General features: G+C 46.0%; 1 protein-coding gene across 1 annotated transcript; it reads left to right on the forward strand.

The window, feature by feature from the left end:
• Window positions 1-26,841, forward strand: KLHDC4 (kelch domain containing 4; the record flags this gene model as incomplete). The annotated part of the gene is made up of 12 exons (XM_079541272.1): window positions 1-99; window positions 1,158-1,249; window positions 2,247-2,325; window positions 3,422-3,520; window positions 6,456-6,592; window positions 13,790-13,882; window positions 14,840-14,999; window positions 21,745-21,826; window positions 23,861-24,069; window positions 25,386-25,791; window positions 26,260-26,379; window positions 26,666-26,841. The coding sequence occupies 12 exons, from the start codon at window positions 1-3 to the stop codon at window positions 26,839-26,841; spliced, it is 1,752 nt and encodes a 583-aa protein (XP_079397398.1).
• Window positions 26,842-27,910: the final 1,069 nt, after the last annotated feature.

Below are 27,910 nucleotides of genomic sequence, written 5' to 3' on the forward strand. Positions count from 1 at the left end.
ATGGGGAAGAAGGGGAAGAGGGAGAAGAAAGGGAAAGGGGCCGAGAAGACGGCAGCGAAGATGGAGAGGAAGGTGTCCCGCAGGGCCAGGAAGGAGGAGGTGAGGGGAGGCGACGGAGGGCTCCAGGAGAGCACGTGTTCTTCCGTATCCCCCGTGCTTTTCTTCTGGCCTTAATTAACAGCAAACGAAGGCCGGTCCCGCAGAGTTGGGGCATGCGTTTGGGACCTTTCCCTGGTTGCAGCGTGCTGCTGCCAGCCGTGTGTGCGGCTCCAGGAAGGGGAAGCGTGAGCAGGGAGAGCTGCTGCCACCGTGCATCTGCTGGGAGGGAGGATATAAACGGGGTGTTTGTGAGGGTGAATCGTGACAGGACAAGGGAATGGTTTTAAACTGAGACACGGGAGGTTTAGGTTGGGTATTAGGAGGAAGTTTTTCACCCAGAGGGTGGTGAGGCACTGGCACAGGTTGCCCAAGGAGGCTGTGGATGCCCCATCCCTGCAGGCATTCAAGGCCAGGCTGGATGTGGCTCTGGGCAGCCTGGGCTGCTGGTTGGAGACCTGCACACAGCAGGGGGTTGGAACTGGATGAGCACTGTGCTCCTTTTCGACCCAGGCCATTCTGCGATCCTATGAAGTGTTGGCTGATGGAGGAACGTGGTGAGCGTGGGGCTGCAGGAGGCACTGTGCAGCCTGGTATGTGTGCTCTGTGGAGGCAGACAGTAATTGACAGAACTTTGAGGGGGATAAAATTAGGTGCAGGTTTCCCTCCCGTTCAGTTTAGGTAGGACTCCATTGCAGGCAAAGGTCTGGTTGGGGCACAGCGTGTACCTGGTTATAATTGGGGCTTACGTGATCTCTGTTTCCTTGTTGGTTTGATCACTCTTTCTCCTGCAGGGGTTGCAGGTGTGCACGGAACAACACACTGTGTGTGCCATACTGTTAGGCCTTTTGTGAGCAAACTTGTCATGGTTTTAGTGGGGGGAACAAGTTTTAGAACATGTGGAAGTGCTCAGCATCCATCTCTTGTAGGTGGTATCTAAGCAGATTTTCTTTAACGTTTCTTTTAAAATGGGGAAATTCTGATTCTGAATGCTGGTTTCATGTGGTGTGCAGGTGGTTCTGTGCAGATCGAGGAACTCAGGTCTGTGTTTCTATTTTCAGGAGGACCTTGAAGCACTGATAGCTGAGTTTCAGACTTTAGATGCTAAAAAGACCCAAGTAATTGAGACGTCCTGCCCACCTCCCTCACCCAGGTAAGAGATTGTGCAAGGCTTTGGCTGTCACTTATACAGCTGTTGATGAGATTTATTTATACCAAGTTATTTCCTGAGAGTGGAAGGCATAATAATTGGCTTGACTGATATCTGGAGTTAGAAAATACCTGATACATTGAATCCCTGGGTTAAAAAAAAAGAACCAAAACCATTATTTTTTTTCCCCTTAAAATACCCCTTTTTATCATCCCACCAGCACAACTGTGAAGGGAGAGATTGGTTAAGTTAAAGAGCTTATTAAAAAAAAAAAAAAAGAAGTTAAGAGGAACCTTTGAACTTGGATGAGGAATCTGAAACAATCTGAAAGGTCTTGAGTCAAAAGGATGTGTCATGAGTCCAAGACATTTGGGGTCTACCTGCTGCTATGTTCTGTGCATCTCTTGACTGTGGCTTCTTAAAATCCTTTCTGTGTGATATGTTCTTCCTCTGTTTGGAGGGACAGGTCAGTGTACTACTGTTAATGTCACCAGGGTGCTGCAATGGTCAGTTTGTGCCCCTCCAGCAGCGCTAGGAATCTGTCTCCACATGATGCAGAGCACCTTGGTGGTACGTAGCTGAGTTGTGAATGTTGATGAGTGCAGAAGAATGACACAGATAAGTTGATATGAGGCAGCCTAGTTCTACCAATAGCTATGTGCTCTCATAAAACTAATTTCTGTTCTTGACACATCAGCATTAAAATTCAAGAGCTCACGTCAGAAGGCATGTTAAATGACAGTGTAACGTGTGTTCCTAAAATAGGAGAAGGTTTCAGACGGTGTCACATTAATCTTGCTGGAAGTTTTTCAGAAGTTAATTTCTTTGGGGAGCTTTTCACCCTGGGGTGAATATCAGAGCCTGGTAATTTGGCAGCTGATGGAGAGACCTTTGTGGCTAGAGGTCAAAATGCTAGTACTGGCTTAGTTAAAGGCTACCAGCCTCAGTGTCTGAAGTCTTTTAACATCTGCTGTTTTGGTCATCCCTCTCTTGTTTGCAGGCTGAATGGCTCCCTGTCTGCCCACCCTGAGAAAGATGAATTGATCCTTTTTGGAGGTGAATATTTCAATGGCCAAAAAGTAATGTATACTTCCATTTTTTTTCTTCTTTATTCTGCCCTTCCCCTGCCTTATGCTGTAATTTGCACGAGTCTCATTTGAAGTGAAGATTCAAAGCAGCAGTCATAAAATATGCATTTGTCCCCGAATGAGAGCAAAATAGCCTTTTAATTCTGCCACGATACTGTCTTATGCCTGATCGGTTGGCAGGAAGGAGACATGCTAGAACCCATTAAGAAGTCAGAGTGATTGTCTCAGCATCAATATTTCAGGGCTTCATAATTTCTCCAGACTTAACAGTAGCCATCTCTGCCCCTCATTTTTGATAGCTATTGAAGAATCTCTATTTTCCAACTTTCAAAACAAGATGTTTCTGCAGTTTTGCAGCTGGCAAGTCATTGCCTGCCTTGGAGATGCGTACAGTAGCAAATAAGTGGGCACTCTTTACTGAATTTCTGCAAGTTGCAAGTGTTTACAGTGCTGCTGGAGACAAATTGGGCATTCCAGCCTTGAGAAGTTGTGTGTACCGTAGCTTGAATGCTCAAGCCCAACGATGATATTTAATCTGAGGATCATCCTGTGTGATGTGCTAAACTAATTCTGCTTGTTTCACTACCTGATGTTATTCCTGTCTCCGCAGTTGAGCAGCATTTTGGGCAGCATTAATCTGTACATCTGTGTTAAGCTCCACTTAAGTGCTGAAATCTCAAGCTGTCACAGGGTTAAATGAGAGTTTGGGAGAGAACAGCTGAGTTGAGAGGCTCACACTGAAATAACTGTTGACTACCAGTCTAGTGGGAGAGGTTCTTTTTCTCCTTCCCTGTGTGATGGAGGCTGGTGAGCTGTTGCTTTGCAAGGCTGTCGCTTTTCAAGGCCAGGTTGGCTGTGGCTTTGAGTAACCTGATTTAGTGGAAGGCGTCCCTGCCCAGGAGGTGAGGGGTTGGTCTTTAAGTTCCCTTCAACCCCAACCATTCTGTGACTCCAAATGGAAAGCTGGTACCGTGCACCTTTAACACCAAACTCACAGCTAACCCTGAGTGGTGCTTGTGCTTGGGTAGACTAATCCTGTCCTGTGGAGAGCTGTGTTGATGTGTATCTTTCTTTTCCTCTATAACAGACGTACCTGTACAACGACCTGTATCTTTACAACATCCGGAAAAACAGCTGGACTAAAGTAGAGATTCCCAACCCACCCCCAAGGCGCTGTGCTCACCAGGTGAGGTGCAGGGTGCCAAAGAAGCAGCTGGAATTTTTCTGATGCTGTGCTAAAAATGAATGGGAGTTGACTTTTTTTTTTTTTTCTTTTTTTTTTTTTTTTTCCCTAAGAGTTTCTGGCTTCTCTGCATTTTCATTGTAATGGGCTGCCAATGGTGTCACCTTTCTTCTTGTGCTAATGGGGGTCTGCAGAAGCCTGTAAAAGGTGGTGGTGCTCTTTGATCCCTGAGTGATGTCTGGAAATGCTACAAGGGAAGTGAAATATTGGAGGTGCATCTGTTATGTCAGCAGGACTCATGGGGAAGCTGTTTTTGTCTAGATGGACTAGTCATCCTGAGGCATTATATGGGAACCAGCTCAACCATTCCAGGCTTGTTCTGGATTTTCATTAGAATGTGACCAGATAGCTCTGGGTGCCTGGGTTGCTGTGTGTGATCAGTGGCCGCAGGCCTTCCTCTATGGGTGTTACAGATCTCACTGCTCCAGCAACAACTCATCCCTGTAAGATACCCTTGCTAGCATGTAGGATTGTCCCAACTGTGCAGCCAGATGCACTTTGTGTGCCCTGCCTTTGGCCTGGGATTTCATTTATTTAATTTTCCTTGGTAGATGGACTGTTTTTCTTCAGCATTAGCAAAGACAGCAAAGTTGTGTGAACTTTCTCTGGGATATTTTGAAACTCCCTGTAGTGGCAGTGCTAAGTCACAGCTTGAAGCAGTGATTGAGCACCTGGTGGGAAGGCAGGGCCAACTGAGGGGAGCTCAGGTGTGTGCAGTGTACCTGAGTGACTGGAAGGGGTGGAGACATGATTTACCCCTTCCCAGCCCTCATGTAAGGGTTGGCAGTGGAGACAGGGGTATCTCTTGTTGGAGATCTTTGCTTAACTGAGGCCTTCTGAAGGTAAGCAGCTCTTTTCCTTCATTTCTGCACCTATGGCTGCTGCGTTTGGGCTCGTTCCCTTTTGCTGCAGCCAAAGACTTTGCCACCCTGCTATTATTATGATACTTTCCATCCCATCATAGCATTACACTTCCCTAGGCTTTGTATCTGTTGTTAACATCACTGACTGGTCATGATATTGAAGGGTTTGTTTCTGGTTACTTTGTGTGAATGCCTGAACGCAGAAACTGGGCCAGAGACTTGTATTTTTTTGCAGGTCTTTTGCCCTCACCAGCTGTCTGATAGATTATCTTACCTATTGCAGCAAATGGCTGGGTGACTGATGCATTTCAAAAGCTGCCATACAGGATGCGAATGTTATTTTCCTCCCTGTGGCCAAAGCCCTTTAGAGCTTCCTGGTAAGATCCAATGCTCTGGTTAGGTTCCTGTACCCTTGTTATGCTATTGCCTAAATGCCAGCCTTGCTCTGAGCTGTGTGTGTGCTATCTTGAATTGAAAAGCTTTGACTTGTAGTGCTTAAAATTGATTGTTGTTTCAGAGGCCAAATTCCATAAGGAGGCCAGCAATTCAAATACTCCTTCCATTGAGGTGATAAGGAGGTTGCTTTCTGGCTGTGGAGTTGAGAGGTGCTTGTTTGTGTGTTGGCAGCCAGCAGGTGGCTGTCTAACAGCTCAGTCTGAACTGAGCAAGCAGGCTGGATTATAGAGAAATAAAATGAGGAACATGCCAGGGGAACCGTGCCTTAACAACAAGTTTTCTGTCTTACAATTAATCACAGTCACACAGGAGGCAGTTCAGCCTCGTTAGCTGAATGGCTTGTTGTCTTCCCTGTGACTTTATTTTTAACACATTTTCCATGTTAGCTTAGAGGTGAATAGAAGTTTGTCTGTGGGTTCGTATGGGCGTGCTTTCCTTCTTGTCATCTGTAGTCTCTGATGTACGGCCCTCTGACTTATGCTGGCTTCACCACATCAGTTCAGTAGAACTGGAGTGAGAAAAGCCATGGATGGCTGTTGTCAGCTTTATTTGAGGAAAGATTTTGTCTGTGAGATGAGCTTGAAGCTTGAGCTTGAGCTCTTCACGAAGTTGCATGCAAGCATGGGCAGGCTGTTGTCTGTCCCTTCACTTAAACTTTTAATCACTTGATGCCCATGGAGAAATGGGGTGATTTTTTTTTTTATTTTATTTTTGTTCCTTTTGTTTGGGTAACCTGATGTTCCCACACTTCCTGCTTGTAAACACACCCAATATTTTCTGATGTATGTAATCACTGCGTGCATGGGCTGGTTTGGGTCAGAGTGCTGTCGTGTTTGGTGCTGGAAGTCTTTGCTGTTTGCTGGGAAAAACAGGCAGGTAGTGAAGCCCTTTTGAAGAGACTGTTAACTCAGTGTTTATCTGTGACAGGTATCTTAGGGGGGAAGAAGATGTGAAAGATTTTTTGTTTTGTAGTGTAACCACCCCAATAGCCAAGGAATAAAGTTGTATGTTCACTTGTTTTCATTTTTGGGATTCCTGTCTTTTGCTGCTTGGTCCTGGTGTTCTTCATTCCTTGCCTCTTAACAGTCTCTTGTGTTACAGCAGGGCGTTTCAATGCTGCTCCATGCAGAAACAGTAAAACAAATTCTTTAATGCTCTCTTTTCTGCTACTTGCTTTAAGACAGTAACAATTCTCTCTTGTTCAAATACTGCACACTTCCTTCTGTTGGTGATTGTTTCTTTTCTTTGTTTTTGTTTCCTTTTTTTTCTCATCACATAGAGCAGTAATGCTTTTCAGGTCGTGGAAATCTTCAGGTTTGGACTTGCACTCAGCTCATTGGTTTACTTTGCTGTAGGGAAGGTGTGCTACACAGCGACCAGCTTAGGTTTAAAATTCCCCTTCATTCAGCCCCACAGAGCTTCTTTTCCAAGCAGTGCAGCAGCAGCTGCTGCAATTTGTCTGCTTTGTGGTATTTGGAGGCAGCTGCACATCTGACTGATAAAGTTCTCCTTTTTCTGGCTTTTGCACTCTTGTTTGATCCTGTTCTTTCCTCTGGCAGGCAGCAGTGGTTCCCACAGCCGGTGGGCAGCTCTGGGTGTTTGGTGGAGAGTTTGCATCTCCCAGTGGGGAACAGTTTTACCATTACAAGGATCTCTGGGTCCTGCATTTGGCCACCAAGACCTGGGAGCAGATCAAGTAAGTGGTGCGTTCTCAAGTCAGTAACAATAACCTCATGAGGAACTGTGTCAGCATGGTCTGAACTCTGTTCCTGATGTGGTGCTGTGATTTCCCAGCTGTCTGCCCATCTCTCCCTTGGGTATGAAGATGCCCATGTAGAAATAGTGGAGAGGACAGCCTTCAGAAAAAAGAGGAAGCAAGAGATGTGTCCAAGACCATCGAGGCCAAAGCTATTTTGTATAATGCATGGCTATTAGAGCAGGGGTATTGGGTCTTAGTAACTGAAGAAACGAGCATGCTGAACACTACTGTGTCCTCCCAGCCAAGGCAGATGTAGGTATCCAACTTCAAAACACTTCTTGTTGCTCCATTTGTGTTCCATCTGAGCCTGGTATCATGGCTGTGCTGTACAAAAGATCTCATTCAGTTTTACCATTGCTTGAGAAGGCAATTGGTATCTATCCACAGAGATGACTTCTCTCCTGATAACTGGCATTTGCTGCTGCCTTAAGATTCCTTGGAATAAACAGGCCAGGAATTCTGATCTATCAAGGTAAGTAGGTGCCAAAAACCATGGAAGCTTTTGACTGGAGTAAAGGCACCTAAAAATATTCTGTGGGTCTGGCCTGAAGTCTTCTACTAATGTTTGGCTTCTGAGTTTTTTCTGCTCATCTTCATATTTGCATTAGGGAAGGAAAAAGTCTGGTGGGTCAGCTGGTAAACTGAGAGGTAGGAGATGTGGCTTCGGTTCTGACCGTGGCACAGGCTTTCTTTTGTACTTCAGGATTGTCTTGACCACAGCATTTAGCCAGAATACAGCCTTGGCTGTGCTGAAACTCCTCCACAGCTGACTCCTGAGGTGCTACTGGGAAAAGCATCAGCTTTTGAACGCTTGCTCATCTACTTTTTATCTGTCAAGCTCCTGAGCAGGAACTCTGTGTCCTTTCTTCAGGTGGGAAAGCCCTAAGTGTGCCCAGGCTAATCAATTTTTTGCCCTGCTTACAAAGTGCAGGTGCCTGTTGTTGCTGTCTGTCCTTTCTTGTGCGGTGATTGAGAGGCTGGTTTAGGGCTGAGCTGTGCAGAGATGGATACCTTGGCACATGCCTCAGGCCACACAGTGACTCACTGTGCCTGTCTGCCTTTTTTTCCCCCTTTTGCAAAATGGGAGCACTGATGTTGCCTGGTGAGAGGGAATTTGGAGGTTTAGTTTTGTTAATATAGCACTGAAAGGACTCTGGCATGGGTGTAGTGGGTCATACTGAGCCAAAGAGCAAATAGTCCCGATGAGTCCAGAGTGCACTGGGTAAAAAGGATGCTTCAAGGCACAGGATCCTGGCAGTCATCAGCCCTGCAAGAGTCCAGAGATGGTCCTTTTGAGTACTTCTGGGAGGCTGGGGGGAGAGCTGCTCAGTTCCTCAGTGACTGGTTCCCATCTGTCAGTGTGATCCTTGGCTCCAGACCTGGCAGCATTAGTCTAATAGCAGCTGCAACTGTTACAAGGAACTGAGTTTACTCTAGTAAGCCCTGCTTGTCTTTCAGCAGTGGGGGGGGGGGGGTGAGGGAATCTCTGCAAAATGATAGAGGGCTCTTTAAGAGGTGCAAGGATTAAAAAGACCTGTCACTGTGCAGGCAGATCTGCCTATTGTTGTTAGGCAGAAGCTGACGTAATGGCTGTGACTGTACCCCTCCCAGCTCCCCCAAAATAACTTCTGAATCCCTTGTTCCATCTCAGCCACGTAAAGGGGGTTAGAACTCAAATGCATTACATCCCTTCTAGTTCCGTGAGAGCAGGCGGGGGAGAGGAAGTGATGATACCCATGGAGGCTCTGCTGAGAGAAAGGGTTGACATTTCAACCAAACTCTTGGTTGGAAAAAATCCTCACCAGAGTGCAATGTTAATACCCAGCTGCAGGGAGAGCGAGGGCGGGAGATGGCTTTTTGTGAGCCATCAGAGAACCCAGATGAGGCTTCGTTAGTTCCACCAGTGATGGTGCAGATTGTTCTCTTGTGGGTTTGCAGATGTGTTGCTGCGAGCTGATTTAGGGTTTTCCACTCCCAAAACAAATGCTGCAATGTCGAACCTGCTTGGGAAGAGGAAATCTGGTCGTTAGAAGGCTTTACTCATCCTGCATCTTATCCCTCATGGTATGGGGATGCTGAGTCTTACTGGTACTGCAAGATCACCTGCTCCCACTCTGCAGCTGAGCATGGTGTTTGCATGTGCTGCAGTGTGCAGGGCAGCATCAGCAGTCCCAGGCCCCAGGTGGATTAAGCCATGGCGAGGGAACTTGTTGGAAGCCTGTGATGGGTTAATGTGGTTAGTGAGGAGGGAGAAATTGATCAGATGAGCTCCTGCTCTCAGGATAAGCAGAAGCACATTCCCGGTGCTTTGCTTTTCCAGCTGTCTGAAGCTGCTCACCACCCCTGGGTTATCCCGTGTCACTTCAGCAGCCATGACACAGTAGAAGGATGCATGGGGAGGCTGTGATGCTCTGTTGTTCTCTTCATAGCTAAATGGGTAAACGTTTCCAAAGTTTGCTCTGGGGAGGCTGTCGTTCCTCTTTCTCTATGCCATGCAGGATCAACTCCGTTTGAGTTTTGTGAGGTATTTGGGTGGACATCTGTCTTTTTGCCTTGCTGTATTTTGTAAACACCTGTGCCCTGGTCCCAGTGTTCAAATAAAACAAAGTGCATCTTCTCCTCATCCTTGGGCAGAGCTCCAAGAGCTACATTAATTAGGCGTCTGGAGTAGGAGGCTGTGAGGAGATGTCTTGGTTTTAATGCTAACTTGGCTGAGTGTGAAAATCAGGTTTCTGCTGCCTCTTTGTGTTTCCATATGGCATCACGATGACAGCCTGCTTGGAAGGGGAAGAAGAAAAGAAAGGACAGTGATGATTGTTGAGTTTTATGAGGAATGTTTTTGTACTTCTTTATGATTGTCACACATGCTGCATTGTGCTTCCTTCAGCAATTTGTTTTTATCAGCAAGGACTCCACTGCTGCCTCATACAGTTCCATACAAGCTTCTCGTGTCTGTCTGGAGCCAAATGCTACGTTTGGACTGGGGATGAGTGATGATAGTGGGTAGCTTGAAGGGTTACTGGTGTTGGGAAGGTAAATGTTTGGGAAGATGGAATGGGTGAGGCAACTTGTGTAGCCTTGTTGGCATAGAACAGGCTACCAAGTAGCAGGCAAAGCACTAATTACATGTGTCCAGTGTGGTAACAGCTACCTGAGTAAACCCTGTTGATAAACATTTGGGAGACAGAGTGTTATTGAGTAGACTTGGTTGGGTGTGGGAGATGTCACTTTAGTGCAGAAAAAGCAGTAATTTTGTTACTCTAATAAGAAATGCTTGGATGAGAGAGACAAGGTTTCCATCTCCATTCCACCTGGGATGGATCACCCAGCTTCAGTTGAGTTGGAATGAGTTTGTAGAATGGAATTAGTAGATTAAATGGCTAAAATGACCCTACTCTGACCTGAACTTGCAGTTCTAAGAAGTCTGGCTATTCCAGCCTCACAGCTTAGATTTCAGACAGCTGTGTTGTCCTTTCTGGCCTGCAGATTCTGTGAGAGACCATCTTGGTGCCATAAGAAGCTTGACTGTAAAATGCTTTGAAGAGAATCCCTTGAATAACTTAGCCTGTGCTGTGTCTGCAAAGGCTCCTGGGGAAATTGATCTCCATTACTGCTTAATGCAGAGCCACAGCGATGTCAGTCAGCTTGGCAGAGTTAAAAATTGACAGCAGCTCTATTTGGTTGCGTTTTGCCTGCACGGAGGTGGCTCAAATGCAACAAATCTCAGCTCGTTGGATGACGTGCCAGGAAGTGACTTTGACTTAGTGGGGCCACCTTATTATGTGTGAGATGTGTGAGGTTTCCCCAGTGTGTGAAGCGTTTGTTACTCTGCCTTGGAGCAAAGCAATATTTTAACCTAATTGCCTTGTTCCTTCCTAGAGAGAGCATTCCTCCTGTTCACCTCCGTGTGGCCCAGAATGCTCCCTCAAAGAGAAATGGGGGGTGTCACACATCAGGGCTGTACTTGGGAGCTGGCAGATCCCTCCGTGCAGTTCTCCGTCTTGCTTCTGAACCTATGTAACTCCCTTCCCTTTAATACTGGGATGCTAATGATGCTTCACAGTTTTGTGAGACGTGGGGCTATAAATACTTCAGGGCAATGCTTCACAAGTATACGTTGAGTGCTGTTTACGGGGAGAACTGGAGCAGTGGCTGCAGAGCAGGATGCCTTTCAGTGTAGGTTTGTTTCTGACCGATGGCTCTTGTTCATGTGCTCTCTGTCACCAGAAAGATCAGGTCCTGCAGCACAGGGTAAAAAGGTGTTTTGGTGCTTAAGGAAGGGAGTTTTGGTGTGCTGTTGAGCAGACTTCCTTTGACAGACCAAAAGGGATCCTTCTGAGCTTGTTCTCTCCTAGAGGAAGATCCAGACGTGTGACTGTTGATTGACTTTGCAAAGGATTTGATCTGGGGGTTTTGTCCCTCGTAGCAATTTTGTATTCACTTGTGTACCTCTGAATTAATTACACAAACACATGGGTGCTATATCTCTGTGTGCTGATGAACAGAACACTTGTCATTTGCATTTACAAGCGTAAGATACAAAACCAAACACCCAAGTCCTGGATTTCAGCTGCTTTGTGTACTGCAGAACAGTGTGTGTTATCCTGGAGTGCCCCTTTGGTGGGATGTTGCATGCATCATCACTTTTTTTCATAATGAGAGGTTGCAGAGATTCTTCTGAGCTTTCTCTGGGTGAAGGAAGGAATGAATGAAAGAGTAACTCACTCGTGCAGTCTGTAGATACTGCAGCATGGAAGTCATTAATTCTCAAAACTGGGGCTGAATTCAGATCTGCTGTATTACTCTAAGTCCCAGAGTAACTCCACAAGCAACAGCAAATTCCTTATGGAGCAGTTGAGATCAGACTCATGCTTCCATGTGTAGAGCCAGTTCTTATCCAGACTTATCTGTTAATCTATTTTTAAAAAAAGAGTCTGGAGAATTTACAGCTCCCTCCCACATGTCTGCTTTCTGGTGTCAACCCCACAAAGTAGTGTATTAATCATAACGTCTGTGAAACCATTTCCAGAATGTTTATTTTGGACCACGAGCAGCGATGCAGGTAAAGGGAGACAGTCTGCATCTGGGAAGCAAGGCTCTGGGCTAGCAGCAAATGCTTTCTGGAGCTGCTGCTACTTCTGCTTGTCTCTGCTGTGCATTCTTATGGGCTGGGGAGCAAGCCTTGGGCTGTATGAATTGCTCCCTGCAAAAATACCTTCTAAGGGCACTTACTGCATGCTTAAGAGGGCATCTCTTTCCATCAAAGGCTATGAAGTGCCCATTGCAGCTGATTCCTGGATGGTGAGTAATGCTTAAGTTGATAAAGCTGAGATGACACAACAGGGCACAGCATGAAGCCTCCTGCAGCTGTCTTTTAGCATCATCTCTTGTAGCTTGCATTCATATTCTAGAGAAAAGGGGAGAACAGCCTTGTAATTGGGAGCAATTGATGGTGGTGTGGTGGGACTCCTCTGAACTCAGATCAGGCCCTGTTTGGGATGGTGGTGGTTGTGACTTGGAGTTAATTGTACACTTGTGGGAGCGTGTTTATTAAAGCACACGCATCAGTGAATGAATGTCTTACCACTCAGAATTGGTTTTTGACTTGGAGATTGTTTGAGAAGCAAGGCAGAAAGTGTTCCCTGAGAACAAGATCTTATTGTTAACGTTGACATCTAATTCCTTCTTTTTTATTTTTTATTAAAAAAAGAAAAAAACCCAAGATTTTTAAAAGATGACATCCCCTGGAATAATGACATAAAAGTTTTGTTATAAAAGATTTCATCCACATCTGAAATCATTGTTAATATGAAAAGTGATGTTCTGCTGGGTGGTACTTAAAAATCCAGTAAGTGCCTAGAAAATTCTACTGTCTGTCCTCATGAGAAATCCAAGAAATCAATATTCATTCAGGCTTACCCAAACACTGCTGTTCTGCTTGGGGTTCTTCATTATGGCTGGTGTGATTGTTATTTCTGATGGTGAGGCCCCTCATTTTCTCTCTCTGCAGAAATCTATCGCTGCTCTTTGCAGCTACCCACTGCCACGTATAGCACAGAAGTGGGGTTGTGGGTTTAGATTTTGCTGTTTTTTCTCAGTGGTGAGCAAGTTTCTCATTTATTTAAGCCCTGATTCTGCAGCCTGCACCTCCTTGAGAAGCCTTACTGAGTTCAGTGCACTGTGGGAGACTCCTTAGCAAGACTGAAAACGTGAAAGATTAGTCCAAGGGGCAGAGAACGTGCAAAGCTCTTGTTTTCTCTGTGGTTTGCCCTGAACTAGCCTTTGTTTTGGGAGTTCTTCACGTTTTCTTTGTTCTCTCTCACATGAAGGCGTGACTGCAGGTGATGAAGAAGGAAAGTGCATCTTCATTGCCTCTCAGGAACGTTGTTGCCAGCGGCCTGGCTTTGCCCAAAGCTTTAGGATGTGACAGATGGGGCGTTGTTGCTTGTTCTTGGAGATGGAAGTGGCACATCTCACTGAAAGGCCATGCGGGCTTGAAAAGAGCAGAGCAGTGATGTGTAGCTGCTCCTTTAATAAGTCAGATAATAATGATAACTTGTTTTGCCACTGTGCCTTCTGTTCTTGAGGAAACCTGAGTAATTTGTCAAGTTTGGTGGTGTAGCCTAGCTGCAGGTTGTTGGGTGGGGATAGAGTGGATAGGGGTGATTTCCTATGACAGTGAAGGAGGGTAGATATCAGAGCCAGTTCCTGGCTTCTATCTGCTACTTAGGGTAAACATCTCTGTCTGGAGTGCTTTTCTTGAAATTGTGGGAGTTAACTGCTATTCATTAAACTCTCCTGAAGAATTACCTCCTGAGTCATAGCAGAAAAGACTTCAAGACTCGGGTGCTGTTAGACTGTATGGTTTATCACTAGGAATAAAACTGTTATTGCAAAATGCCTGTGGTGCAAATATCAAGCATTACAATACCAAGCGTTACAGGAAGAACACATGTACTGTTCTGGAAGAAAACATACATCTATGTTAAGGTGACAAAGTTCCCTATGATTTCCCATGCCTGTACCAGAAGCTAAGCTCAGCCAGTCCAGCTGCCTTATGACTTCAGTAAAAATGGGCTGACCCACTGGTAGGATGGGAAGCTTGCTGATGAGTGAAATTTCTTTGTCTTTCAGAGCATCAGGAGGTCCCTCAGGAAGAAGTGGGCATCGAATGGTTGCTTGCAAAAGACAACTGATGGTCTTTGGAGGTTTCCATGAGAGCACGAGGTGGGTTACTGCAGGATAGCTGGTGGTGTTGGATCCTGTGTAACTGAGACAACGTGATTTCACCAGCAACTGCAAGCTGGGCTATAAGGCAAGGATTTTATGTAGTGGTACTGTGAACAAATTATAGAATTCTATGTTAGAAAGATAAGTGATCTTGATTATTTTTTTTTCCAAGTCTTAACTGTTTGAGAAATAGTTTTGCCACTTACAGAATCACTGAAGTAGCTCCTCATCCTCATAGCTAAAGCTCAGTACATCAGTTTTGGATTCTGCCTCTCATCAAAGAGGCTTCTCTTCCTAGAAACATCTTCCCCAGTAGGCTCTCCTATGCCACATGAGGTCACAGCTTCTCTGTGATGAGGGCTGAAGAGAGCTGAGCTACATAATTTCTCAGAGGTGCTAAGCTGCGTAACTGCAGTCCCCAGGAGCACAGCACAGTTTGCAAAGCCTACCCTACACTTGGCTAACTGTTTGGCAGTTTCACTGGTGCAGAGCACTTTCTATAGCAGTGAGTTGGCTACCAGGAGGAGAGTGTGTGTATATATATGTGTATATATGCATTTTTCATTCCCACCCTCTAGACAGACGTTGCACTAATATGTTTTGATCGTTTGTGTTTTGGTTGAAGTCACCTTGGATTGTGTTTCTTGGAAGGAGTTGGTGAAAGCTCTGTTATAATAGGAAATGAGGTGGGAATAAAACAAAAAGAACCAGAGAGGTCATGCATATAGGAGCTTCATTAAATGCATAATTGTTGCTCTGAAGTAGTAACCTTCAACTGAACAAATCTCTACATTGCCAAGGCTACAGAGGGAGGAAAAATCAGAGATATGGGGAGTTGAATAAGGTACTGCACCTCTTCAGAGGTTCATGGTGCTCCTGCTGAAGTGGTGTTTTGTTCTGTCCTAAATGATGACCGTGACCAAAACCTGTCATGTTCCAATTTGCTCTCCTTAGAGATTACATCTATTACAACGATGTGTATGCATTCAATTTGGACTCCTTCACGTGGAGCAAGCTGGCTCCATCAGGAATTGGGCCTGCTCCAAGGTCAGGATGTCAAATGGCTACCACACCTGAGGGCAGCATAGTCATCTATGGAGGCTACTCGAAACAGGTAGGAGAGACTGTGATAAACCACTGCAACATTTCCCAAATGCCAAACAAAATAGTCGAGGGAAAAACTAAAGGGCTAAAATGGAAGTTAAATTTAATATTCAAATTACGTAAATAGCACCTTAGTGATTACCTTGACCTGTGTTGGTTGCAGGGTCCTGTGTCTTGTCTGCTTGGAGGAGGCAGTAGGAGAGCAGAATTCAAATGTGTAATCTGCCACTTCCCTTTGCTCAGTTTCACAAGTGCAGATCTCCAGTGCAGATCTGGTGATCTCATCGTGTAACTGCCCGCTGCTCTGATATTGCTGCATGCCAGGCAGCTGTCAGATGTCCAAAAAAGCACTAGCAATGGGAGTGCATGTCAGCCTGTGGTTGTGCTTGGAGTGACTGTGCAGTTGGTTCAGGCTGCTGGGAACCAGTATTGTTACCAAATCTATCTTCTTGTCTTCTGACTTTTTCCCTTTCTTCATGCGGTTGTGTCCTGATCAAGGGTCTGATTTCTGGTAAAACTAATGCTCTATTTTCCCTGCTAATCTAATCCAGCATAGGGAGGTGATGTTACGAAGGAAGGAATAAGCAACTGGGAGAAGTGACATTTCTGATAACAGCTGTCATTGCTGCCAACTTCAGGCATTCTTAGCACTCAGCCATGTTCCAGCACTTGTGGCTTAAAAGCAGCAGTTACCAGGGGCCTTGTATTTACTTGCATCAGGGAAAGGGTTAAGGCAGCTGTGCTTGGTAGCAGACTCAATAAGCCAAAGAAGACTTTTGATGAGTACCAGGCTTCATCTGCTTTGCTTCTTGCTATGTTAATCGTGGTAATTTATACTGGATAGGCCTTTAGACCGTATGTCCTTATTGACCAAGTATCCCTGTCTCCATGCTGGGTGGAAGTAAATATTTCATTGAGCAAAAGGCTCCTGCAAAAAAAGCTTTTAATGTTGTGAATGTAGACTGAAGACCCGGATCCTGCTGCTGCTGTCTCAGTGGAAAGGCATTGCTTCCAGGGGGAGGAGGGCGCATTGTTCTTGTGATGTGAATAAACGAACAAAGAAGAAAAGCATGGAAAGAGGAGAGAAAGTAGTCTGTATATTTAGAAGCATTTGTGCCTCCTCACGGCCTGCGCTGAGGGCTCTAACTCCTCAGATGTGCACTTGATTAAATAGCAGTAACAGTACAGAGGCATTTTCTGCCCAAAAGGGCTTTGTCTGCTTCCTGTTCCACCACTCCTGAGTGGGAGAAGCCTGCACGCTTTACTAGGTTTGGCTCTCTTAGGGCTACTGAAAGTAACTGGGTTTCAAGTGCGTGTGGAGTCCCTTGGAAATATAAAAGTTGACACGTTTTTGCAGTTAGGTCTATTCTGCTTTATGAGGATAGGCTTTGTTGCACTGCTCTGGGTTGTTTTGAGCTAATAAAAATGAAGTAGAAGGGATAGAGGAATGCAAAGCTGCCGTCAGCCTTCTGCTGTGATAAATGAGCGCTCAGCCTTTATGCAGAGTACTGAGCAAGAATAAGAGCTGGATGCAGTTCCTCTTTGGCTTGGCGAACAGCTCTTAGATTAAAACAAGCACTCTTGTTATTAATCTACTTCCTTTGTAGCACAGAGAGCTGAGTCTGCTGCTCTGACGTGCTGTTCCTGTCATAGGCCTTGCTTGCCTTCTGCAGCACAGGTGAACTTTTGGGCAGGGAGAATGAAGCCGAGCTACAAACTGAGCAAAGCACCAGGCAGTTTTCTTCTTCTTGGGATGCAAAGGCAACAGACTTCAGCATCATGCTGAAAATTAAGTTCAAGATTTAACACTTCTGGAATAAACACAGTTGATGTTTGGCTATCTAATTCTCTGTATGTCTTTGCTTATAACTGACTATGGAGCTGAATCTCTCTGGGTTTTCTTTGATGTGAAGAAAATGTTTGGCTTGTGTCCTCCCCACGGAGTCACTGGCAGGGATACTCTGGGGAGGAGTAAGAGGTGGAAGATGGAAGAAACAACCCTTAATTGGAAGTAGGCAGGTAGAGAAGACCTGTCCTTTGTCTCTGGTTAGAAGCAGATACTACATTCAGGAATATTCTGAATATGTTTTTGGGCTTCACGTGTGGATATGAAATCAGACAGGTGTCCAAATAAAGCGCCGTTTGCTAACTCCTGTAGACTCTTCTGATTTCCTTTCTAACAAAAAGCAGGATTGATTTCATGCGTGCTGTAGAAAAGTGCAGTTTTGCTTCCTACAGCTGCTGCTAAGCTTGTGTGTGCTTTGGAGAGAAGGGAAGAAGTCAGGACTGCTCCTGTGTTGGAGTACCAGAGCAGGATAGGCTGCCAGGTTGCTGGAGAAGAGTTACAGTGTGGTAGGGCTGCTTCCCTGCAGTGGGCAGTTCTGATGCGTTGGATCCTGTACAGCCCTGAGCCCTTGTAAATCTGCTTTGAGGCGTTATGTGGTGTGAAATACGCACGTTGTCAAAACAAAAAGGCTTGTAAGCCCAGGAGATTCATAGTAATGGGTGGAATTGTAGGCATTTGTGTACCAAGCTGGCTGTCAGGGCATTATGAAGCATGAGCAATGTTGTCAGCTTGCAGCCATGGGTGTTTCCATGCTCAGTCTGCCCATCCTCAGCCTCCAGCAGAGAGGTTTGCTTGGTACTTCGGTTTGCTTGATATGCATGCCGAGCTGAGCACCGAGGGTCAGTTTTCAGTGATGTTTGTCAGTCCAGGCTGTGTTGCTGAATTCCCTTGGTGTCACTTGGCTAAGAGTCTCTTTCATGGCTGGGGAAAAAAGCAGGAAAGATGAATGGCTTGTCTGAGGCATTCCAGTACTTGTGGATAGAGCCAGGGCTGTTACCTTGGGACCCAGGCATGCATTTGCCACTAGATTTTGCTGTTCTAGGATGTTAAGTTCAGGCAGTGAGCATCCAGGATGCAAACAGAGAAGATGGAAAACTTGAGCTTTACAACCCCAAGTGTGCAAATTGAACAAGAGCACGCTTGAAAATAGTGATCCTTAGCACGTTGGTGTCCTTATGTTCTTCTGCTTTATCTTCAACCCAGAAATGATAAAAGGCAACTTCTGTGGTTCCTTACAGGAGAGGTTGTTGTAGATTTTTGTCATCGCTCCCTAAATATGCCTCAGAAGCCTGTGAGACACTCAGACTTGCTTTCCTGCTGATCTTAAAGATGTCTTCACCCATTTTGCTTGCTTGGAATGGGGCTTACTGCAGCAAGCTGCATTTTTGGCTGTATGAAGCAATGAGACCTCTCTATTGCTAGGCAACGTGAGCACACTGTGCCTGGCTGGCACAGCGGATGCAGCCAGGATGTGTTGGAGGCTAACACTGCTCTACCTTGAGGGTGGAAGCAGTCCAGAGCCACGGGAGCTCTGGCACTATCTGTGTGCAGGGCTTTTGGATGCCAAAGTAAGCTAAGGTGTATTTTTTTTTTTTTTCTTTTTAATATTTTTTTTCTCATTTTAGCAGTGAGCTCTGCTTGTAGTGGATTCTGCTGGGAGATTGCTTGTGGGAGGGCTGAAGGCTGGTCTTGTGGGAAAGCTTCCCTCTGCAGTTCTGCTTGCTAAGGGCCTTCTGTCAGTTGGCTGTATTTTGCCACTGTTGGTCTCTTTTATTAGCTGTGTTTAGCAGGTTATATGCACTCTCTGTGCTTCAGTTGCCTTGCTCTTTGTAGGGCTATAACCATGCTTCTTGCTGCCTGTTGCTGGAGGTAGAGGATATCCAAGGCAGTTTTGTGCTTGAAAGCAGCCACCTGGGACTCGAGAGCAAGAGGGACGGTGAGGGGACAGGAGGCTCCTGTGGCTGATGGAGCAATTTCCTCAGGGCAGATGAGTGTCCTGGGCTGGGGGAGTTGGCCTCTCTAGTATCAGTGTGCTGCTTGCTACTGAAGTGCCTGCTTTTGAGCCAGTGCGAGTGGGGAAAACAAGCATCTCTGACAACAAATAACTAACTCTCACTCCAGCTCATTGGGCTTTCTTAGCCTGAGAAGCTTTGTCATGTTGTACACGTAATGTTTACTACAGGGAGCCTGTGTAGTTTTCAGGAGGAAAAATAAAGCAGTTATTCTGCCCAGCCTGCACGATGGTGAAGCCAACTGCTCTCTCAGTATATGATGTTTCCCTTCTTTCCATGCAGACAGTGCTCATCTCACTGTGCTTGACAGCTGTGCTTCTGCACCTTTCAGCCTGTGTGTCCCCTATGCATAAGAATGTGGTGTGCCTAACACTTAAGTACAAACTGCAGCCTACCTGGGATTGGAAACAAAATAAACCCCCTTTCCATTCTCATTATCAGATGTTCACTTTGCAGCCACTGCTCTGTGTTCAAGCCCTGTGCCCATCTCTCTCCCCATTCCTCTCCTCTGTCCATCCATCCCTGACAGCTCTTTGCTTAGTTGCAGCTTGGAGGGTGTTTGAAGCAAGGGAGAGACTAAAAAGGCTGCTGTAGCTCAGCCATCCATAGCTTGCAGCTTGCTGGAGAGTTCTGCTGCTCTAGACTTCTGTGACAGAGACAGCAAAGTGTGACATGGCTGCAGAATGTTATTTGCTCTGTGCAGTGACTCATAGCCCTTTAAACTTGAGAGCTGCTGCTGTATGTCCCACAATATGTGCTCTTCCAGTACCATGGAACTGCTGTACTCAGTACTTAGAGCTCTGTTCCTAGAAGGCATTTTTTGCCCTGGCAATCTGTTCTGCTCAAAGTGGGCAGCTCCCAGCCCCTCCAGCTGTGAGCTCCTCTAGCTATGTGTCAGAACTACTGACCAATGCAAAAACTTGACTTGCTTTTTTTTCCGTGCTAGAGAACTGGCAGTGGCAGAAGAAGCTGTTTCTGTGCCTGTTCTTCTTCAGAAGATAGGCCTATCACTGCTGCTTGTTCCTGCAGGCTTTCTGTCCCAGTGTGCCTGACGTTCTGCTGCTCAAGAACAGGGGGTAGAATAGTGGGGTTGCTGACTTCATTAAGGTTGTGCATTACAACACAAAAAGGATACTTCCAGCTTCAACAGCCTGCCTGGGAGAGAGTGTCTTCCAGTGTGCTGCTTGGAATGCCTAGATACAAGTGAAGAGCAAGAACACACAAGATCTACAGCCCCAGACTAACATTTCCTAGGGCAGACCCTGGTCTCTGAGTTGACTGAAGCTTCCCTTTCCTTTTTGCTGCTCTTTGAACAGCATTCTCCTGTTTCTTCTAGCACTTTATTGTCAGCTTTCCCTGGAGCTTCTCAACATCATCCAAGTTCAAGTCTTGTTGTGCAATGCCTCAAACATGCTTTATTCCCCTTCTCTGCCTTTCTAAGAATCGAGTACCATTCCTGAGAACTGAGTGCTGAGCCATGCAATAGCAAAACCTACTAAGCTCAAGGCACAGGGTTGAGTATGGATATGGAGCAAGAAGATGACACTGTGGCATGCACCCAAGCCCTGCTCCTTCCCAAGCACTGGGCTCAACCCTGCCAGCTCTTGCTCGGATCTGCTGCCTGGAGCAATGCCATTGCCCCCAGGAGGAAGGGAATTACAAGGAAGCCAGAGCATCTTCTTGGAGGATGGGTGGATTGTGGACATTACTAAAAGACCTCCTGTGGTGGTGTTGTATAGTGCTCCTTTCAAATACTGCGTGTTGCTGTGAGTACAGGGGCTTACAGCAAAAGGAGAAAGGGAAACTTGCATTTAAAAATAATGCATTTAATTCCTTCAGCTGAGACCTGCTGCTGCTTTTGCTGCTGTCTCGCAGTTGCCTGTAGCAGGGGGTTAAAGTGAGGCTTCTGTTTCTATCCGGGAGGGAAAACTGATTCTTAAGACTCTGTGGTGCCTCAAATGCTACTGATGACACCTGCAGCCAGGCTGTGGGGCAGAGAGGACTCTGCTTCTGTTGCGTTGGGGTGGATATTGGGGGTGGCAAGGATTGAGAGTCTGTGCTAGATGCAGATCTGTACTTAAACTTGTGCTGTGCAGATGATACAGCATAGTTGGAGTGCTCAACATTTAAGGACAGCATCCCAGAGGGCCTTGCCAGCACTGTTGGAAGTTACTGTGTGCCACTTTGAGTGGGTATCTGCTCTCTTTTACAGCTAGAGGAGCAGAGGCACAGATGTTAAATTGCTCCCTCGAGAGAACCTGATGCTGTCTGTGGCACAGTAAAAGGCAGAATCTTGGCTCTCCTGTTTCCTTGGTGCTGCCCATCCTTCCTTTCTTGTCAAATGATCAGTTTTAATCCCTTGTGCCAATTTATTTCTCCTCTGTAGTGCCCGGATCTCTGCCCTTGCATTGATTGCGTCCTGCAGTCTTCAGGAGCCCACCAGTCCCACGATCTGTGCTGCAGCCTGGAGAGCAGAGGGAGGCTCTGGTTGTTGCAGGCAGAAGTTGCTTGTGGTTTATTACGCGTCTCCCACTGCTCACTTGTAGGATGGGACTGAGTGAGGCGTGCTTGAGAATCACAAGACACCAGCCTCCATTTGTCCCTTCTGGCTGCCTCCATTCCCTCTGGATTTGCTGTTTGCTGTAGAAAATGGCCCTGGTTTCAGCACTGCAGTTGTGAAGTGCCTGGTGGTTTCTCCTTGCCCCTATCACAGTGTTTGCTTTTTCAGCATGGTGATGTACAGATTTAGGCTGTGATTAGGCTTATCTGTGGTGTTGAGAGTTCAGAATGGCATGTTTTGGTGTGAGTGACTTCCTAGGCCTTGAAGAGTTGGGCCTCCTGCGTTTTGGCCATTGAAAGTGTTTCACCAAGCATCCCTGTCTTTCCTTTCTTTGCAGAGAGTTAAGAAAGATGTTGACAAAGGCACCCTGCATACAGATATGTTCCTGCTGAAGACTGGAGGCTCAGGCAAAGAGGAAGGTAAGCCACTGCTGCAGCTAGGGGGCTGTGCTGGAAGCAGTGCTGCAAGGCTGTGAATCCTCTCTCTTCCTTTGAATAAGAAACCAAGAAAAAAATCCAAGCTCAGAACGAAATTTCCCTTTTAATGATGAGCACTGTGCCCCAGCTTTTGCTCTGGGGCTAAACACAGCAGATAAGTCAATTTAAATATTTCTTCTTTCCCAGGAGTAGTTAAGTGCATTTGTATACTGTGACTCTAGCTTGAAAAGAAAGGAGCTAGAGTGAAGGAATGGCAGCTGCTGAGAGATAGGAGAGAAGTTGTGTCCTCCTTTTTCACTTGGGAATTGGAGAAAGAAGGTGTTCTATCATGTATGCAAGCAACATTCCTGCTGCTGTGTTGTGTAGGAGAAAATGGGAACACAGTCTATAGGGCACTCACCTTTTCTTTTTCTCCCTGTCTATTTAAGGCCTGGAAAGATGAGGCCACATCATCTCTGCTAACCAAAGCTTAGTGGTTGGCTGAAGGGTGTTGGGAGTCATGGTTCCCATCTCAGGTGACTTGATTACAGAGCTGATGTCAGTAGCTCTGTGAACAGGCAAAGAACTGGAGCTATGTGAGGAGCTTCATGGAGAACTGACAGAGCTAATGGAGGAGGGCTGGGAGGAGCTTTCTGCTGGAGAATCAGCATTATTTACATTGATGTTTTCCAGTTGGCCTTGGAATGGTCTGAGTTGGACTGGAGGGTCTCCAGGCACCTTGCATAACTGTGAGAAGTTCTGACCTGCGCAAGCAGTTCCATAAGAATTACCAGAAAAGATGTTAGGGATTTTTTGGGGGTTTGTATGTAGGAGGGAATTAAAACAACATTTTGAAATTGCTGTTCCCTGGAACATTCTGATCATTGCTCTTCTGTTTCACAACAGAAAATTGTTGGGATTTCAGAACTTCCCACACTGGAAATTCCTGTTTTCAAGAAGCTGTTTTTAGTAGTGGTGGGTCATCTATAAACTATTAGGAGAGAAGGTGGGGGTGTGATCTCATGAGATTATTCAGTGCAGGGATATTACCAGGAATGGGTTTTGGTTGACTGGTTTTTGTTGGTTTTTTTTCCCCATCTATCTGTGAATACCCTCAGAAATAGGGATTCCATCACTTTCCTTAGGAGAGAGAATTTTGTCCTTGGCTTAAGGAGCAGGATAATCTTCCTTGAGCAGATTTTCCAAGATGTTGAAGTAGTGACAGATTTCTTTAAACCCAGCCGTCTTAAAATGGGATTTGGGGAGGAAGGTTGGCCAGGTATTGTCTGGATTGCAGACCCTGCTTGCATGATGTCCTATTTATAGCTTATCTTTTTGAATTTGTGGTTCCTTCAGAAACACAGTGCCTAGCCAGTGCACATGCTTCTGCCAGCCTGCATGTTAGGGATTTGCTCTAAATCCATAGTAAAGGAAAGGAAGGGAGTGAAAGCAGAGGGCTTGGAGCACAAGCTGTCTCCCTCTCCTGGGTATTTTATTATTATAATATATATATTTTTTTTAACATTTGGGGCTCCTTAAAATAAACTGTGGCTGTTCTTGGGGTTAAGGCAGCAGTGCAAAATGACAGAGAAGATACTGAAATAGGAAATTCACGTGGAGAGAATTGACACCGTATGAAACTGTGGGGTAACCAGACCACCTTCCCTTGGTGTCCTGGGCTATAATCAATCCTGGTTTGAACTCCAGCTTCCTGTAAAGGTTGTGTACCTTTCATGAGGCCCCTTGCTCCAGAAAGCACACCCTGCAGACAGCTTTCTTCATTTGCTTTTGTTGGAAACACAGCTGCTTTCTAAGGGTAGAAGGAAGTGTGTGGATTGCTTGGGTGATTGAAGTGGAAATGCGAGTGGTTCTGATTTACATGATTGCTGAACACGAGCAGTGCAGTTTTGAGTACGTCTAAAATGGGTTGTTGTGATGCTTGAAAAGATTGCTGGAGAACTGAAGGGTCTTGGAAGATGTAAAAATCATCATGATTCTCTTTTGCTGATAATTCTGTCTGTTTTTATCCATTACCAGATAAGTGGGTATGGACTCGACTCAACCCATCTGGTGTGAAACCCACTCCCAGGTCTGGCTTCTCCGTGGCAATTGGTCCCAATAACCGTTCCCTTCTGTTTGGAGGTGTGCACGATGAAGAAGAGGAAGAGAGCATTGAAGGGGACTTCTTCAATGATATTTATTTCTATGATATTGGGAAAAACCGTTGGTTTCCTGGACAGCTAAAGGTCTTGTTTAAGAACTACACAATTATCTTCACTTCATTCTCCTTGATCTCCTTTGTCTCAACCTTTTCTGGCCTCCTTTTGACAGTGTGGGCAAAGCCTCTATGTCAAGGCTGAGCCACCAGGTCTGTTTGCTGCTTTCATCTGTGTCTGATTGGCTGTGGAGATGGGAAAAGCTGTCAGGATGATGTTGGGGATGTGCAGCTCAGCAGGTTTTTGTTTCCACATTGAATTCTCTGACGTTATGCTGCCCTTCTCCTTCCTCTCCACATAGCCCCTTGTATTTTCCATACCCTGCTTTCACTGTGTGATGCAGACTGTCACCTGGGGAGAGAGGAAACCTCTGAGCCCCAATGGCTGCATATGCACTAAGGAAGAGCGGGTCAGGAAGCGGTCCTCTTCCTTTGAGAGTCAGTCTGCATGTGCCCTCTTGTTGTGTAATGCAAAATGAAGCAAAGCAGCATGAAAACAATTCTGGTGTTTTACTGGAGGTTGGCTCCAGTCTAAGTCTGATGTGAGCTAGTTCAGTAAAAGCCTATTGTGAAAAGGTCTTGTGTTGCATTGGGATAAAATAGCCTCCCTCTTTTCTCTGTTGTCAATGACCTGGCAGAAGGGATGAAGTATTGACCCTTGGCTCATGAGAAATTCAGAAATGCGGCCCTCAGATCTCTGGCTTTGTTTGAACCACTCTCAAGGAGGAAGCAAGGTGCAAATGACCTTCTTTCTTTTCATCCCTACTGTTTCTTGCTGCGTCCTCAAAAAAGAGATGTCAGTCACATAATAAGAGGCAAACATCCTCTCAGGTGTTTGCTTCTACCTTCCTAGCTGTCTGTTTCCTATCCTTTTTACACAATGCTTTGAAGACCTGGAGTGCTTCCTGATAATGCACTGTAATTTAGCACCCAGCAATTGTTTTGATTTCACAAGATGATGGGTTATTTACTTTTGCTCCTGTCAGAGACCAGTGGACTCTGTGTGTGTGTGTGTGTGTGTGTGTGTGTGTGTGTGTGTGTGTGTGTGTGTACACCTGCAAGATACAGAGCAAGAGAGCTGTCTTCCCTCTCCCCAGCAGTTCTGCCATGAATAGATGTGGCCACTCCATGCTGTAGGTTCTCCAGAGGTTTCACTGCTGCCTCTTTTATGGCTGGTAGAAGTTCATGCTTGGTAGGAGGTTGTAGCTATCATCCAAGACTTACAATTCTAGTGAAAAATAATTGAATTCTCCCCATTCCCTCACAGCAGCATCTGTAGTATTGTATTAACTGCTCTGTGCTATTAGCTACACATAGTCTGCCTCTGCTCCTTGTTCTTATTAACAGGGATCGAAGTCAGAGAAGAGGAAGCGAAGACGTGGCAGACGAGCTGAGACAGACGGTGGAGATGATGAGGTAGAGAAGCAAACCCAAACCCTGCAAGGCCCGGTGGAAATAGTCAAAGAGGTGGTGGCAGAAGATGGAACTGTCATGACGATCAAGCAGGTGATCTGTGGGCCTGCAGATGAGAAGGAGAGGTCTGAATCGGAGGAGGAGGAGGAAGGTGCAGCCTTGGGCCCGCAAGTGGAACCATGCCCACGTTCCAACGCCATGCTGGCAGTGAAGCATGGGGTTCTGTATGTGTATGGAGGGATGTTTGAGGTGGGCGATCGCCAGTTCACCCTCAGTGACCTCTACAGCATCGACCTGCACAAGATGGAAGAGTGGAAAGTGCTGGTGGAGATAGACCCGAGTAAGCTCTGGCGGCAGGGGGGCTGTGTGACTCTATTGCAATAAAGGCTGGGATGTTGTTTCCAGCAGTGCTTTATTTTATTCCTGGAAGGAAATAGCTTGAAAGTATGTGATATGCAGTGTCTTGTAGTCTATACCACCACAAAAGCCTGTCTTGTCCCGAGCTTTGTAATGGCTGTAGAGTATGAACTCTGGTCTGTCTGCTTCAAAAATCAAGGCACGTAAACCAGGCATCTTTGTTCACTGATGGCTGGTTCTAACCTTAGCTCTGCTGTGTAATCTCATGGGCTGCATGTGTGCAATGGATAAAGGGCAGAAAGGAAGGAGTTTTACTGGTAATTTTGGAGCTGGGAGGAGATTTGACTCTTACCAGCTTGTCTTCCATAGCTGTTCTGTGTTGTTCACTTCTTCCTGTCTGTGTTAGATCTCTCCCTGCTGTCCCCAACTTATTTCTTCTTTCTCACCTAAGAAACACAAGAATGGCTGGAGGAGTCAGAGTCAGATGAAGAGGAGGAGGATATGGAAGGTGCAGAAGGAGGAGAAGAAGAAGAAGAAGAGAGCTCTGAAGAGGATAGTGAGGATGAAGAAGGTAACAAGAAGAATGTTTCCTTCATACTAACATAAAATACAGCACTCATTGGTGTCACTGACCTCACTGGCATTCAGGTCAGTTTTTCAGCAAAAGCAAGGTTTGCATCGTGCGTGCTTCTTAAGGAGTAAAGGAGAAATTGCTTTGGCTCCTTATAGGTTTTTAGGCTATTCCATTTAAACACAAGCTGAAGCACAGCCATGGCTGAGTTGACACATGGGAGAGCAGATTGCCTTCATTAGCTGCATGTGACCTCTCTTTCTCTCTTCCTCCCGTTGTGTACCAGGAGAGGAGCAACACCCATCTGTTCAGCCTGATGAGAAGCATGCAGACTATCTGTCCAGGACGGAGCAGTACTGGATCAAAGTAGCCCGCAGCAACATGGGCCCGGATGCCAAGGAGAAGAAGGTGGTGAAAGTGGCTCACGCCATGGCAAAGACATTCTATGAAGATTCAACCTAGGGCTGTTCTGCGAGTGCAGAAACATGCTGGGAGCAGTGGTTAGCCCTGCTGAAATCAGCCTAATGTGCCAGGCGGTCAGTGTGTGCCCAGAAGGCTTCCTGGCACTCCAACCCTTGCATACTCCATATGAGTGCCTCTGGACTGACTAATCTCAATGTGCCTGCTGGGTTAATGCTCGGAATATACTGTTATTCCCCTGGCTGGTTGTGGGAGGGACTTGGAGAACAGGATTACTGCCCAAGCTCTGGTTCTTCTGAGAATGGAGCATACAAGACCATCATCATTTTGTTCAGAAGTTATTTTGAGTCTGTGAAGGCAAACTGCGTATCTCACAATGGTTCTCTAGTCCCAAATTCCTTATCCTAACTGGGGCCAGAACTTGTCTCCAAGGATTTCTGCAATAAACTTACTTGGTTACATGATGTCGGTTCTCTTAATTAATCCCATCCTTGCTTTACTTTTCATTTTAGCTCGTGCCTGTGGGGAAAAATGATTGCTGTCTCCTCTTTGAAATATGCAGGTAGTGGTCATAAGGTGCACCAGCAGCCCTGAGGTGCGGCTGCATTGGATGGGAGAAACTTGGTGATCTTTTGTATGAGAACCACTGTAACTCCTGATGCGTGCAGCAAGTCTTTCCCTTTTCAGTATTGGCCGTAGCAGATTTGCTTTTTGCATGTGGAATCCCCCACTTCATTTTCTCACAGTTTGGTCAAGAAAGCAGTAGTGCTGCAAAGGAACTCTTTACGACCAGTGAGAAGTCCTACCTTGAGACTTGACAGCCTGTTGAAGTCCACAACCAGCAGGCTCACACTCTCAAAAGGATGTTTTTTATCCCTTTTTTTTTTTTCTTGATTCAGCCCTTCTCAAAGCATTTCTTTCTTTGCAGCAGAGCAGTACTGTAGTCCATAGGGACAACAGATGGGATACAAGCGTGTCTGTTGCAGCAAACAATTGATGACTTGAGTTGACACCAGAAGGCACTGGCTGTTCTTGTGCAGAAGGATGCAGAGTGCTGTGGGTGTTGTCTTGGTGGGGGGCATTGCCAGGGAGCCAGCTTTCAGGTGAGCAG

This window comes from Tetrao urogallus (genome assembly GCF_951394365.1).
Source record: "Tetrao urogallus genome assembly, chromosome: 12".
NCBI lineage: Eukaryota > Metazoa > Chordata > Aves > Galliformes > Phasianidae > Tetrao > Tetrao urogallus.